At 43.1% G+C, this 16,091-nt stretch overlaps 1 protein-coding gene across 1 annotated transcript in view; it reads right to left on the bottom strand.

Annotated features, from left to right (window-relative positions):
- The window catches only part of ERAP1 (endoplasmic reticulum aminopeptidase 1), a 34,937-nt gene extending 21,921 nt beyond the window's left edge, over positions 1-13,016 (bottom strand). Inside the window, exons 1-8 of the mRNA XM_083151745.1 lie at positions 12,973-13,016; positions 11,218-11,766; positions 10,534-10,672; positions 8,744-8,878; positions 7,773-7,893; positions 7,540-7,694; positions 4,845-4,958; positions 2,411-2,542 (exon numbers count right to left, since the gene is read on the bottom strand). Coding sequence (XP_083007871.1) covers positions 2,411-2,542; positions 4,845-4,958; positions 7,540-7,694; positions 7,773-7,893; positions 8,744-8,878; positions 10,534-10,672; positions 11,218-11,766; positions 12,973-13,001 — 1,374 coding nt within the window. The 5' untranslated portion in view covers positions 13,002-13,016. The remainder of the gene's footprint in view (positions 1-2,410; positions 2,543-4,844; positions 4,959-7,539; positions 7,695-7,772; positions 7,894-8,743; positions 8,879-10,533; positions 10,673-11,217; positions 11,767-12,972) is intronic.
- Positions 13,017-16,091: the final 3,075 nt, after the last annotated feature.

Below are 16,091 nucleotides of genomic sequence, written 5' to 3'. Positions count from 1 at the left end.
TTGCTTCCACCATCTCTCTCCTAATCTTGAGGAGTACACGGGGCAGCAATTGAATTGGAGGGAATAAGTATACCAGCTGGTATGACCAAAGAGTCGACAATGCGTCCACCGCCGCTGCCTGAGGGTCCCTGGTCCTGGCACAGTAAAGCTACAGCTTTTTGTTGAGCCAGGACGCCATCAGATCTATGTCCAGACAACCCCACCGGTCCTTGATCAGCTGGAACACCTGCCTCCTAGTTTTCCATGCCTGGAATGAAAATGGTCAATATGGCCCTTGTGTGTTTTTCAAATCAGAGGAGGATCATGGAGACCTTTTGCATACAGGTTCTGCTTTTTGTCCTTCCTTGACATACGCTACAGCCGTAGTGCTGTCGGACTGCACCTGAATCCCCTGATTTAGGAGCAGATGGTAGGCCTGAATCAGAGCATTACTAATCGCCTGAAGTTCCAGGATGTTGATTGGAAGGAAAGACTCATGGCTTGACCACCTGCCCTGAAACTGTACCCCTTGGGTTACAACTCCCCAGCCTCTTAGGCTCACATCCGTCATTAAAAGGACCCAATTTTGGATCCCGAACTGTCATCCCTCCGAAAGGTGAGACGACTAAAGCCACCACGCCAAAGGAACTCTGACCCAAGGGGATAGTCATATCAGCCGATGCATGTGCAGGTGGGAGCCCGACCATTTGCGCAAGAGATCCAATTGAAAACTCCTGGCGTGGAAACGCCTGTACTGGAGGGCCTCGTAGTATGCCACTAACTTTCCCAACAGGCAAATGCAGAGATGGACTGAGACCTGGTTCCGAGTCAGTACCTCCCTGACTAATTCCTGAATGTCCTTCGCTTTGTCCGACGGAAAGAAGATCCTCTGGGCCACTGTGTCCAGAATCATCCGAAGAAAAAGAGAAGTCTCTGGGTATGCAGCAAGTAAGACTTCTGATCATTTAGAAGCCATCCGTTTTGGATAAAGGAAAAAGATTGGGCAGCAGTGCTCACTGAACACAAATTAACAAACAATTAAACCAATAAAACCATATGGAGATTGGACTGATTTCACATTAAAATAAATACATTTTATTAATACAATAAATGACCATTTGGGGGAAAGGCTGGTATTGGATGCATGTTTGAAAAGTCCCACATATAATAAGGATAGAAATGACTGTCTATGCTCTTTTTGGATTCAGCATCAGACATCCACATGTGCAGCCATAAGGATCGGTGTGCTGAGACCACCATAGTGGAGGTCCTGGCATTAATGACGCCGACCTCCTTAACAAGTGTCACAAAAGACACGTGTGGTATCCTGAATGTGTTTTACCAAGGTGGTCCCATCAACCAAGGTCTTTCCACCCACCAGGTCTTCCTGAATTTGGCCCGCCCATGAGTGAATGGCGTGAGTTATCCTGCAGCCTGCAATAATAGGCCTCTGGGATGCACCCGCAGCAGTGTAAATAGATTATAACATGCCCTCAATCTTTCTATTGTCTGGATCCTTCAAGGCAGACGCCCCAGGAACCGGCAGGACTGTCTTTTTTTATTTCCACACAAATTAAATTAACCGGGGTACTCCCCTAGCGGGGTCCCTGGCTTCTGCTTACCACTCTGATGTTTTCAGACATGTTAGGGGTGTGCCGCAACCTGCGGGCATGTGCACCATGGCGCAATGCCAGGGGGCACACTAACCCATCCTGGAAAGTGTTCCGGCAGCAGAGGTCGGTATTCGCCCACCCCCCCCCCCCCCTAAGCTCCCACGTCGCAGGCATGCTGCATGTCCAAGCAGCATGCCCAAATAAATTAAAGGTTAAAATAATGGAGAAGATTCTCTGCCGAGGGCACATTTTTCTAAACCGAGTTGTGGGAAGGGGCATAAAGGGGAGGAGCCAGCACACTCGGTTTGAAGTTTTACGTGCACAGGCTCCTTTGGACCCCATCTATACCCATAGCTCTAAGTGAATCCCCAGTGTCCCTTATGGATGATAGAGAAAATACGAATTTACGTAACTATGAATAGGCGTATTTGTCGCCATTTGACCTTAGTAATTTCCCCCATAATATATCATGGCACCCAGACACAGTGGATTAAGACTTTGATTCTTAAAGTGTGAAGTCTCTGGGACCAACAATGTTTTTTACCGAGCGTAATCACTCACAAACCATACACACACCGCGCTGCCCACTTCACACATTTGCAGGTGCACAATGCACTTCTGGATACTTGCCCTTTAAAAATTATTCTAAACTATGAAAAATAAAAAGGTAGAGATGTGACCCACACTATGCTAATTAGTCATGTAACAGCTAACTCTAGTTTTGCCACACACACCATACAGAGACCAAAGCAGGAGTGATTACTGCTACTATAGCAGTCAGAATAAATGGCAAATGCGATAGGATGACAATACCTCACCTTATCATAGGAGACTTCATCAAACATCTCATGGATCTGTTCGGGGTTTTCCACAGGTGTAGACACAGCGTGAGATGAATTTAATGAGTCTACTTCCATGGCACTAAAACATTTGTCCAGGAACCGGTCCTCCTGCAGGGAAAGACCAAGTAGGAGGCTCATACATATTAAAAGGGGAATTCCATCATCAATAGATTTTCATTCAATGCCTCGTACATTACTGACACTTATTTGCAAATACAGTTTTATCACTCTTTAGCTCCATTGTGTACTAGATACAGCTTGATATCACAGGAAGAGTTGTGTATTCTAGTTGACATTCTGTAAGATAAAGCACAATGCTGTTCTGTGGATCCCCCTGCATCAAATCCCAGAGCACAGAAATCACAGATATGCAATGTGTTTACCAAATGATGTATTAGTGTATACATAAACCAATGATTAAAAAAGCTAAAAGACAAAAGCCCCATTTAAGTGAAAACCTATAATGTTTGCAGGATTTGTGGACGGCAAAGGCAATGGAGTCAAGGCGGGCATTCATCACCCTGTACCTATATAACTGTAATTCCCTTTCCAACACTGCTGCAAATATTAAACAATGGTCAATAGCGCATGTAATGGGCTACTAATCATTTTTGCCCTTATTGCACAATCACTGTGTAATAACAATGTCCTTATAAATGTACAGTACGAAGCAGTTTATATTACAAATAGAATGTGAAATGTGTTTAATGGTGTGTACACACGATACGATTCAGGCTAATGGCCGATTTTGACTATCTGAGTTTGGCTATTCGATTTTAACTAACTGCACTTTAGATGAATGTCTTTCAGAAAAAACAAACTTGTTGGCGCTGGATGTGTTGTCGCAGAGGTTCTTTTATTGAACAAGGGTTCCCCCGTTGGTATTCAATTTACATGCAAAAAAATAAATGCAGTGTGTCAGAAATGGGATAACAGCGTTGGTATATCCAAGAGAATTAAAAGATCCAATGATTACAGAGAGAATCCGTTCCCAACTCACAGAAAAGTGGGAGGAGATGTACATATAAAGGTAATTTTTCGTGACGAATCCTGCGACATCACCACGTGGTAATAGATTACAGATTACCAAAGAAAGTTGGCTTTCGCTTAAGAGATGCGTACCATAATCACTCATGCAGGAGGTGTAATCAAGCATATAAAGGTTTCTTTCACGGGAATCGGGTTGTGAATGAAGTTATATATAGGGTCACCACTTAGAGTGTAATGAATCGCTCTATACCAAAGTATAACTTGCTTCCTCAAGTGCGTACCGTACTCACTCGATGTATGTTTTTTTTAAAGCAAATAAAGGTATCTTTTTTGTACACTTTAGTCCTTATCTGTCCCCATCTAATTTACCACATGGGCAGTTGGCGGCAGTAAGGAGGAAAAGGAAAATAGTCTCAGTGAAGGTCCAAAAAAGATTTTGTCAAGAAGTGACTGAATTTACTTTGGTATAAGCTATCTTCCTGTGAAAGCGGTCATTGGCCAATGTGACCGCCCCTCAGATGATTGTTTTTATCCTTTGTTTTATTTTTGTGCATTTTTTAATAAAACTTTTTTGGACCTTCACTGAGACTATTTTCCATTTCCTCCTTACTGCCGCCAACTGCCCATGTGGTAAATGAGATGGGGGCAGATAAGGACTAAAGTCTCCAAAAAAGATACCTTTATAGCTTCAAAAAACCATACATCGAGTGAGTACGGTACGCACTTGAGGAAGCACGTAATCACCAGATCTTTTAATTCTCTTGGATATACCAACACTGTTATCCCATTTCTGACACATTGCATTTATTTTTTGCATGTACATTGAATACCAACAGGGGAACCCTTGTTCACTGAAAGAACCTCTGCGACAACACATCCAGCGCCAACAAGTGAGTTTTTTCTGAAATCTCTTCTAGTGGGGACGTTTTTGTGGTCCCCCATCTGATTTGTGGCTGCGCCTTGGGACTATTTCATTTTCTTTTTCTTGTTTGCCCTTTAGATGTACTTTAGATTTAAATTTATTGGCTATTTGGCCCTAGGCCAAATACATTTTACAGATGAGATAGTAAAGATACAGATGGAGCCGCTAATGTGAGCAGCTCTCGGTGCACCCCGTTCACGGCTATGGACGTCCCCGTCTCAGTGAGCGGCGCAGAACGTTTCGGCGCGCCGGGACTACAGATGATCACAGCTCCATCTGTAGACTTTCCTGCACAGTCTGATTAGCCATGCGGTACCGACACTGCGGCTGAACACGGTGTGATTTTGAATACCTTGCTGTGTATTATGTGATTATGACTGCATAGTCAATATTGATAGTCAAAATCACAGTGTGTGTGCACAGCTTAACTTTGCTTTTATTTATTGTGATACTTTCATAACAAAGTCTGAAAATGAACTACTGTATATATAAACTTACAACTTGTAGCTCAGGGTAAGTAATTTTGACAGCAATATACTCCATGAACTTGGCAAAGCCTTCATTCAGCCATAAATCATTCCACCATTCCATGGTCACCAGGTTACCAAACCACTAACGAGGAAATAAAATTATAGTTATAATTTATAATATTTCACATTCTACTAAATTTAGGAACATAAACAAAGACAACCTCTCCCAAAGACCAAACTCGATACATGTATACTTCAGCAGCGTGCATCTAACAGCACCGTAATCTGAATAAAGAGTCTCTTCATAGCTTATTATGGTTAGCTATACACATCATTTTACCTTAACAAACAAGCCCCATGTTACAAGTCCACCCCCTTTAATTCATGCCCACTGACATAGTATAATGATACAGTACTAGTTCACTCGCAAAGGCACAATCACTCTGTAATGGACAAAACCATATGCACTGCAGGTGGGGCTGATGTAACAGGTGCAGAGAGAGTTAGATTTGGGTGAGTTATTTTGTTTCTGTGCAAGGTTAATACTGGCTGCTTTATTTTTACACTGCAATATAGATATCAGTTTGAAGTACACTCCCCACCCAAATCTAACTATCTGCACATGTTACATCAGCCCCACCTGCAGTGCACGTGGTTTTGTCCATAAGAGAGTGATTGTGTCTTTGTGAGTGAACTAGAATAACCGCCAAAGTGAATCTTTTTTCCCTGAGCGTTACTTTTTCACCTGCGATGAGATGCTCTATGCTAGAGAGTGCTTACTGTATAACTGTGTTGCAAGGAATTTGTACTTGCAGTATTCAATTGCAGTACAAGTTTTCCAGAAAAAGTAGATTCCTCTTTAGTTCTTTATTCATGTAAATCCAACCATTATAGGTATCTTTAAACATAATACTCTGTAGTATCTGGGTACAGATATTTTGCCTGTCATAATGCACTTGGAAAAAAGGGAAAAATAATTCCTCTCCTATGTCATGATTGATAAAGATAGAGCGTCTCCGTAACCAATAAGTAACATATCTGGGGAAAAATGGCTGTTATAAGGACAATTGGGTCCCCAATAGCTAAACCTCCCTCATGGCGGGGTAACTTCAGTTTGGCATACACTATTCTTGGTTATCCACCTGCCCATGGGAATTTTTTGAATATAGATTCTACATGTGTAATATCTACTTTGGAAAGACTAACCAGTAACATTTGCAATAAGTATGCAGTTTTAGGGAATGCTGTGCTTTTTTTGTACTCTGGTCCTGCCTAGCAGAGAACGGGGTAATAGTTCCCTATTAACTGGGTTGGAGGTTCTGAATTCAAAACGGTGAACAATTGCATGAATACTTCCGAGGCCCCAAACCTACGTAACGTTTAAAACAAATGATCCTATTTGTCTAGGTCAAACACTTTTACAGCATCTAAATATAATATAAAACATAGAAACATAGAATTTGACGGCAGATAAGAACCACTTGGCCCATCTAGTCTGCCCCTTTTAAAAAAACATGTTACCTCAAACCATATCTGATCCTTATTTTTGTGTAAGGATATCAATATGCCTATCCCAAGCATGTTTAAATTGCTTTTCTTTATTTGCCCCTACCACCTCTGATGGGAGGCTATTCCACTTATCTACTACTCTTTCTGTGAAGTAATTCTTCCTCGCATTTCCCCTGAATCTTCCTCCCTCTAGTTTCAGTGCATGTCCTCGTGTTCTGTTGCTCCTCTTCCTGTGAAGAATGTCTCCCACCTGTACCTTGTTAAAGCCCTTGATATATTTGAAAGTTTCTATCATGTCCCCCCTTTCCCTTCTCTGCTCTAAAGTATACATATTAAGATCTTTGTGTCTTTCCTGGTACGTTTTGTGATGTAGGCCATGCACCATTTTAGTTGCTCTTCTTTGTACAGTCTCTAATGTATTTATATCCTTCTGGAGATATGGCCTCCAGAACTGAACACAATACTCTAGGTGAGGTCGTACCAATGACCTATACAGTGGCATTATTACTTCTTTCTTTCTACTGCTGATACCTCTCCCTATGCAACCAAGCATCTGACTTGCCTTCTTCATTGCTTTGTTACATTGCCTACCTGCTTTTAAGTCCCCTGAAATGGTGACACCTAGATCCCTCTCTTCCTCAGTAGTTTTCCTCTGCAGTCCCACCACAGCAGCACTGCAGAAACTGCATGGAAAATAGTGTGGTGGCATTTTGTGCATGCATAGGAGAAAAATCACAGGAAAAATGGCCACCTGCACATGCGCATTAGACTCTGGGACTTGGCTAGTGACCCTAGTGTCTGGTCTATTATTCTGCTGACTAGAGAGTAGAGAGCTCGGACAGAGACTACACATGGGGCCTAATTCAGAGCTGATTGCAGGGCACATTTTGTTTGCAAATTGACAAAAACCATGTGCAATGCAGGTGGGGCAAATGTAACATGTGCATCTGCGATTATGTCTGAATTAGGCCCATGGCCTTCACCTCTCTTGATGCGCCCCCGAGTCAGATTCCATCTATATTATTGCTGTTGAATTTGCATTCTGGCTATTGATAGATAAAAATGGGGAGTCATTACATAATCATTACATACTGTAAAATAATAGTAATTGATGAACTTGAACAGCTGGTAGAATGTGGTAAAATACCCTTTTATTGCAATAATTACAATATGTATCTTCAGGTAGAGCCACATACATGCACGTGCCTACCCACCTGATGCGCCAGCTCATGTGCGATCACCATTGTAATCCAGAGTTTATTAGATGCTGTAGATGTCTTCGGATCATATAGTAATGAGGACTCCCTGTAAGTTGTAAGCCCCCAGTTTTCCATTGCACCCGACTGAAAGTCAGGAATTGCAGCAAGATCTAAATAAACAAGAAATCATCATGCATAACATTACCAGAAAACCCCAAGGATCTCCTAGTCTGCCAGTTATACGGCACCTTGCTTTGGCAATGGGTACGGTATGCGGAAATATTCTTCATAAAAGTCCAAAAGCTTTACAGCCGCTTCTAGTGCATACGTAGCTTGGTCTATCTTGTCGGGAGCAGCATAAATAGATATCTGAAAATAAGGCGCATAAAGTGTAAATATACACAGTCTCTATCATAAGTAATATGTTACTATTAGAACAATGGATTATCAATTGTAATCTTTGATGAGTACTAAAACAAAGACATTTAAAATGCCATGAGTTTGATTAATATTAATATTCAATGTAAGTACCTAAAGATATAGAAATAAATAGTAATTATGATATACCAAGTAGCTTTTTTCTAAAATTGCATAATGTACAGTATTATTAAGAGGTCCTCTACTAACATATAATATACACAAGTACAATACGAAATATAAATCATCTCTCTACTGTAATATGACTTGCACTAGACCAGCGGTTCTCAAACTGTGGGTCCTAGACTCCAAAGTGTGTCACAACCATGTCAGCATGGGGTTGGGACTCCATGTTGCTGACCGTCAAGATGATGTCTTCTCTGATCTCTCAATCGGTGAGCCAAGGAGTCTGAAAAATCAGCAGACTCCTCGCATCACTGGCTTAGTGATCTGGGGAGTCAGCAGGCAGGCTTCCTGCCTTCACAGCAGGCATAGTCTTTAACATTCGCATGAATATATTAAAAAACACATGTGGGGCAGGGACTCTGAAAGGAGCTGGTCTCTGCATTAACTTGCTGGGGTCCTATAATAATTTGCATTGGCTGATGGGGTCCCAGAGCTAAATAGATCGAGAACCCCTGTACTAGACTAATGATTTGATGACGTAGTAATTACACCTCTGCTGAGTACCCTATAGTAGATATATATTTCTGTATTCTGCCAGAAGTAGTTTGTCTCGTTTTTTAAGCCATTTAACATATTGAGACACGAGTAACCGATTTGTAGCCTTCCTGCACCTTACCTTAACTCCATGATCCGTCACCTGACTGATCGATCTGAAGTCTGAAACAATAAATGCCACAAGGTATGTGCTCATCTTCACGCTGACATCAAAGTGGTCTTCTAGGAGCCCCCCGTCCACATACACAGTCTTCACCTAGAAAGCGAGGTGACACAGTTTGATATGAGAGTGCCAGTGATCAATATGAACAAATATATTGTATATACTGTATGTGTTGAAGACATTCACAACACTAAACTGCAGTTCCTATACAGCTGGTGAAAGAACCAGCATATGAACATGTGTTCATTTACAGAATTACGCAAGTGCAAAGCTTACCTGTCATATAAAATGATAATCCCTTGACACCACTGTGAGTAAATGTACTGCATATAGTGTAAGGTACAGGCACATTTTCTGCTCTATCAAGAAATCTCATTTTGACTAATATGCACAGCTGGGCATACTTATCTGCCTACTCCATAGCAAGGAATTCCCTTTCTCCAACTAACCCACTGCTATGACTAATGCAAACGCCACTAACTTATGGAGAAATCCGTTCATATTGGCAGCTGGATATGATATAAATTGTAGCATACTTGCCACATTTCTGGCAACAACCCTTCTATGTGGTGGCAGCCAATAAGACAAGGTGGGAAGTGTGACATGGTCAAGATTTCTCTGCAGTGGACATGATGGCGCGATCACATTATCATAGCCCCGGCATCCACTATAAAATGTAATATATAAAGGGACAAGGCAGGACCATGATGAAACAAAAGCACTACTAGGACATCTGTAACTGGCACTACTGAGGACATGATATGTAACTGGCACTACTGAGGACATGATATGTAACTGGCACTACAGAGGACATGATATGTAACTGGCACTACTAAAGACATGATATGTAACTGGCACTAAATATGTGCAAGGAACTAATTGCTTGGCATTCAAATTCAGTGCCTGAGATAGGACACGTGGGGCCAAATGTAATAGGGTGAGCGTTTCAGAAAGTGAGAGATTTTGGGAGAGTTTTCCCATGTTTTTTAAAGCAGCAATCATTTACATGGCAAAATCAACCTGGTTTTGCAGTGTAATTGATTGCTGCTTTAAAAAAAATGGGAAAACTCTCCCAAAATCTCTCACTTTCTGAAACTCTCACCCTATTACATTTGGCCCGTGGTTTCAGGTTTTGAAACCTTGTTTCATGCACAAATAAAATATATTTGTGTAAATTTCATGTGTTTGATGTGCCTATACAACATAAATACAATACATCTTATTCAAATATAAAAAATATTCCAAAATACGGAATAATCCATTATCCAAAATTCTGGTCCCGAGCATTTTGGATAAGGGATACTCAACTAGTATCATAATGGTGCAGTAGCATGTGTTTGCACCAGCCCCCAGGCATCTGCAAGTGACATTGTATGAGTGTTTCGCTAGAGGGCTGCCTGTGTTCTCAGTCACGCAAATACCCCTTACTCAACTCCGACAGCCCTTGCCTGCCCGTTCCCTTCTATCCCTGCAAGCGTAAGGAGGCAGAAGTAACACATTTGCATGAAAACGTAGTGTACGCCTGTTCTGAGGACATGTTCAGTATAAATATGCATATTTTATGCTAATCACACAGGTGTATACTCAACTTAACATGAGACCCTGAACATTTAAGTAGCTTAATATTAAAACAATGCATTCTAGCACATTTATATTTGTGTACAACAGCACTTGTACTTATTTGCTAAAGTTATCATTGATCATGTTTCTGTATGTTCTTGACAAAGCACCTATTGGAAACCACGTACTATGGGCATGTTGGACACTGCGCTGTGCTTTGCTTCTCTCCGGATCTTAACTGAGAAACTGGCTTTGAAGGCTGGCTCATCAAAACAGGGGAAGGCCATTCGTGCAGCTGTAGGCTCAAACTGGGTGGATGCAAGCACTCTGTAAGAGAAAGCTTGGTGAATAAGAAGCTACAATTGAAAGGAAATACCACAACATGAATGATGAATTCCACTGGTTATTATGGGTACACACTGCGAAATATCGGCTATTCTATCAAAGGCTGACATGTTGCAAACAGGGCGGCAGGTGTATACAAATAAAGGGCCTAATTCAGACCTGATCGCAGGGCAATTTTTTACTCTCAAAATGGGCAAAATCACAGATCCTGCAGGTGGGGCAGATGTAACATCTGCAAAGAGAGAGTTGGATTTGGCAAAGTTATTTTGTTTCTGTGCAGGGTAAATACTGGCTGCTTTATATTTACACTGCAAATTAGATTTCACACTCCACCCAAATCTAACTCTCTCTGCACAAGTTACATCTGCCCCACCTGCAGTGCATATGGTTTTGCCCATTCGGAGAACAAATTTGCCCTGCAGTCTGAATTAGGCCCAATATGTCTGAATGACGTTGTTTACCCCTTTTCCATTGCTGGTTTTCCAGAGTGCAGAGTTATCTGCTCTATCTTTATAAAGACGACTTACCTGATCTCTCCATCTGAGGATTTATAGGTGCTTTTATAAAAGCCACGGAAGCTGTGGGAAAGGTTTGCATTGTATGCGATATGCAGGGTATAGTTTTCTCCAGGAATTAGAGGATCAGCGACGTGTAATGCTATTTGCTCATTTATGGGATGCTCCTGAAGAAATAACTCTTCCTGTAGAAGACTGCTCCCAAGTTTTCTTTCAATGGTTGTCCTTGTAATTGCTAAGTGTTTGCTATGCATGATGACGGATCTGGTCTGTTGTGTTACAGAAATGGTGATCTTGGCAAGGCCAGTAAACGTGAGAGTGGTTAGGTTTGGGTGAATGAGGAGATCATAGTGCAGAGGCGTGACATCACTTGGTAACCTAAAGTTGTTCCATGGAAACACGTCACTAGAATCGCCCGTGCCCTCAGTACCCATGGCCATAGGGGACACGGAGATACATGTCCATATGAAACATGAAAGTCCAGTGTAATATAGGTTATTCATTGTTACTTTCAACTTTGTCAATATGTTTTCACTTTTCAGAAAGTAGTCATATGTGAACCTGAAAAGGAGTACAAAGGAAAAATGTCATATGAGAGAAGACAACGGACTATTACACTTTGCGTTTTCCTTTAATATGAGATGTAACAATTTATAATATATATTTTAAACTTTTGCTTTGATCGTACATGCTGGAAAGCGTTTTGGCCAAATTCAGAAAAAAATATTAAATGAAGTGCATCGTGTTTATATGTCAGTTATCTGGTGAGGGACAGGATTTGCTTCTGTTTGTGCACATATATTATGATTGGCAGCCACAAGCACTGGTTTTGCCTGGTACATTGACCATATATAATATGAATTGATCTTGCTCCACCAACCCAAGGCACCCCTGCAAGTGTCCTGAGGCACCCAGGGTGCCTAGGCACACAGTTTGGGAACCACTGACTTAGAAAATGCCCCTTACACCGCTTTGTGTGTATGCGCCATAGCGATAGGTGGAGAACACTGTCCCTGACAGATCACTCAGCGGCACATCGCTATGCAGTGCTGTGTGTGATCAAATGGGGAGTGAAAAACAACCAGCTCCTTAATGCTATGTCACAGGCTGGGTTTAAAAAATGACAGGAAGGAGCTGATTGGTTGGTGGTTTATCACTCTCTATTTTATCACTTTTCAAGCTTAATACATCTCACCCTCAGTCATGTTACATTCTAGTAAATGTATTACCCCCCCTCTACTAAACAAGATGTTATTATAAACAAATACATATCTCTGATTCTTACAAAAATACGTACAATTGCAGCGTGTATACTTATTGTGTATCATTATATGAAAATTTCCTGTAGTCATTCATACAGTAAACGTCCCTGATGATATGAGTCATTACTGATCCGGTGCCTGGTTGCTGTAAAGGGGAAGCATGCCAGGCAGCAGGGGATACACAATGAAGGCGTCACACAAGGCCTCACAGTCTCATCTGACTGTAAGGTACGATATACAGTATATAGATAGGTCTCTCTCAGTGCCCAATAAATGAGAAAATAACATGGAAAAGGATCAGCAATAAGTAGATTCAGTAATAAGGAGTTAGCAGCTGCTACTGGGAGATGTAACACTCCACAGATACACAGAAAACAACATACCTAGTAATGGCAGCTTGTCACATAGGAATAGCTCTCTTCTGTACTAGGATATGGGGGGATGTTACGCAGTATAATCTTCACACTATAAATATGTATAAATACTATTTCATGTAATACACGACCTCCAACACACAGTCTGTCTCCCTCTCATTCGGCTTATGGAAATATGGCCTCAGCTCAGCCCAGCTCACTGCACTGCTTTCACTTTCTCTTCCAGCAACTTGATGCGGTGCCAAAACTGACATCACACAGGGCAGATGCACTAAGCTTCAAAAGTGATCAAATGGAATGGAAAGTGATAAACAGCCAGCCAATCAGCTCCTATCTGCCATGTCACAGACTGTTTGAAAAATGCCAGGGAGGAACTGATTGGTTGGTTGTTTATCACTCTCCATTTTATCATTATTGAAACTTAGTGCATCTGGCCCCCAATGTGGTGATACATTTAAAGAACATTAACTGTATTACCTTATTATTATTATTTTATTATCTTTTATTTCTAGAGTTCCCGAGTCTCCCAGGACCTGGTGTATTATCCTCTTACTGTCATAAATGGCACAAACCAAATTTCTTCTCCGAGCATGATTCAATAGAGTAATTATACATTTCTTGTTAAAACATACTCTACACATACCCTTGTGATGTATGAGGACTGTGTATTCCTAGAATAATAAGGCCGATTCAGACCTGCTCCATACCCTCCAACTGTACCGATTTTGCCGGTACAGTACCGTTTTTTAACAGTACTGTACTGGCAAAATAATTTTGTACCGATGTACCGATTTTTTGAAGCTGCCCGGCTCTCCCCTCCCTGGTCCCGTTCCCAAGGGTCCCTTGCGGCGCCGGCGGGCATTGCATGACGTCATGATGTCACTGCCGCACCAGCGTCGCACCCTGCGCACAGTCTGGCGCTCAGGGGACGAATGTGAGTCTTACTGCCCTGCCTCACTGTCTGTGCATGCACAGACTCAGGGCGCGAAAGGGCAGTGAGGCAGAGGCGGGCGTCAGTGACTGAGTGCGCAGTCAGGTGTAGCAGCAGGAGCCGGGGTGTGCATGAGGGGGATCTATCTGGAGTGGACTACTGAGTGGGACCCCTGGTGTCCCGGAGCCTAAGTAAGTGCATGATGCAGTGTTTTTGTTTTTTAAGTTTAGGGGTTGTGGCCACGCCCCCTTTACTCATGGCCACGCCCCTTGTTTGCAGTTGTACCGATTTTTACTCCTCAAATGTTGGAGGGTATGCTGCTCAGCCAGGTCCTGATGGCGCGGGTTTGCGCATGTGCGAATATGCGCATGAGCAAGCCCCAGAGAGAACGCCTGCAGCAAGTTTCACACTCACCGGGGCATTTGCTCACTGATGGGAGGTCAGGGGGGGGGGGGAAATCGCTGGGGTCCGCCCAGTGTTTCGTGGGCGTGTCCCCAAAAATGGTGGCCATGTTCATAGAAACGCTGGGAGGGCCCGTCAGAACGCAAGGGTGTCCATGTCTGCTTGGGGCGGGCTGCTGACATCAGCCTACTCCCGCAATTTGGCGCATAGAGGCCATCTGAAATGTAAGTATAGACGAAGGCTGGAAATATCATTCAATGGTGTGCGACCGCATGCAAGCGGATGTATAAGCGTACACATCTGCTTGCATGCTATTGCATGGGATTCGCTCGGCGTGGGTGGCGTGCATTCGGTGGGGTGGTGTTTACCTGCTAACTAGGAAGCAAATATACGCTGCCGAGTAGGTCTGAATCAGGCCCAATACTAAGAAAAAAATGAACGTAAATAACAGTTTTTTTCAGTTTACTGTATTTATTATAATATATGTATGCAACAAAAAAGTTGACTGTTTAATGATCCTAACTTAGCGACAAAAGTAGGTATGTGCCACATATGAGCCACCAAGCATTTCGTAGTCAGATTTACTGACATTTCTTATTCTTGCTATTTTACCCCTTGCTGTATTTTACTATGTTTATTAAAAAAAAGAAAAGGGCCCAACAGCAGATCTACCACAGACAGAAGTTATACCACACTTCTTGATACGAAGAGGAGACTTTTAGCTGCCATGAGGATGATGATGATGGAGCCCTACATCATCAAGCCCCACCCCCATCATAAAAAAACTCACGATTTGTGGCTGTGTGCAGAAGCGGCAATTGTATCATTTTAGCTCTCCCGGTACTCTTTACCTAGCACGGCGCCCACGATTTTGATCATGGGCATCGCAGGTAAAAAATTGCGGCCATCGCGGGCATCGCATGCACTAAAAAAAACGGGTGCGATGCGACCGACGCGATGCCCGCGATTTCCCATAGGAAACAATGTTAAATGTTTCAATTGACCTGTTTTTCCTGTTTAATGCCTCAATGGACCCGATTTTTCCATAGGAAACAATGTTAAATGGCCCACAGAGGCCAAATAGGCACCCTGAAGTGTGAAATGGCCCCCACAATTGTTAACGCCACCCCACGATCAACGTGAACCCGAAGCGTGGCGAGCGCAGCGAGCCCGCGAGGGGCGGCGGTACGCGTCCTACGACCTTTTCATACCCCCACTATCCACGTCGGCGTGGAGTTGAGAATAGAATAGTGTGGCGAGCGCAGCGAGCCCAAAGCGTGGCGAGCGCAGCGTGCCCCGCGAGGGGACGCGGACACCTGTGAAGCCCGCGAGGGGACGCGGATACCTGTGAAGGTATCCGCGTCCGCTCGCCACGCTTCGGGCTCGGTGGCTCGCTGCGCTCGCCACACTATTCTATTCTCAACTCCACGCCGACGTGGATAGTGGGGGTATGAAAAGGTCGTAGGACGCGTACCGCTGCGCTCGCCACGCTTCGGGTTCACGTTGATCGTGGGGTGGTGTTAACAATTGTGGGGGCCATTTCACACTTCAGGGTGCCTATTTGGCCTCTGTGGCCCATTTAACATTGTTTCCTATGGAAAAATCGGGTCCATTGAGGCATTGAACAGGAAAATCGTGTCAATTGAGACATTTAACATTGTTCCCTATGGGAAATCGCGGGCATCGCGTCGGTCGCATCGCACCCGTTTTTTTAGTGCATGCGATGGCCGCGATGGGTGCCCTTCTAGGTAAAGAGTACCCTCTCCCTTTCCGAGTACACTGCAAACTGTGTGATTTTACCAGCGGAGTCAGAAGATGCAGGGGAGGCCGGGGGCATGTGGGGGCATTATAGGATAGGCAAATATGAGTTAGGCTTGATGATATCGAACACATGCCAATATGGGGTTACAATCAGTA

Source organism: Crinia signifera, chromosome 1, assembly GCF_055691185.1.
Source record: "Crinia signifera chromosome 1, ASM5569118v1, whole genome shotgun sequence".
Classification (NCBI taxonomy): domain Eukaryota; kingdom Metazoa; phylum Chordata; class Amphibia; order Anura; family Myobatrachidae; genus Crinia; species Crinia signifera.
This window is presented reverse-complemented; position numbering and strand designations above follow the sequence as displayed.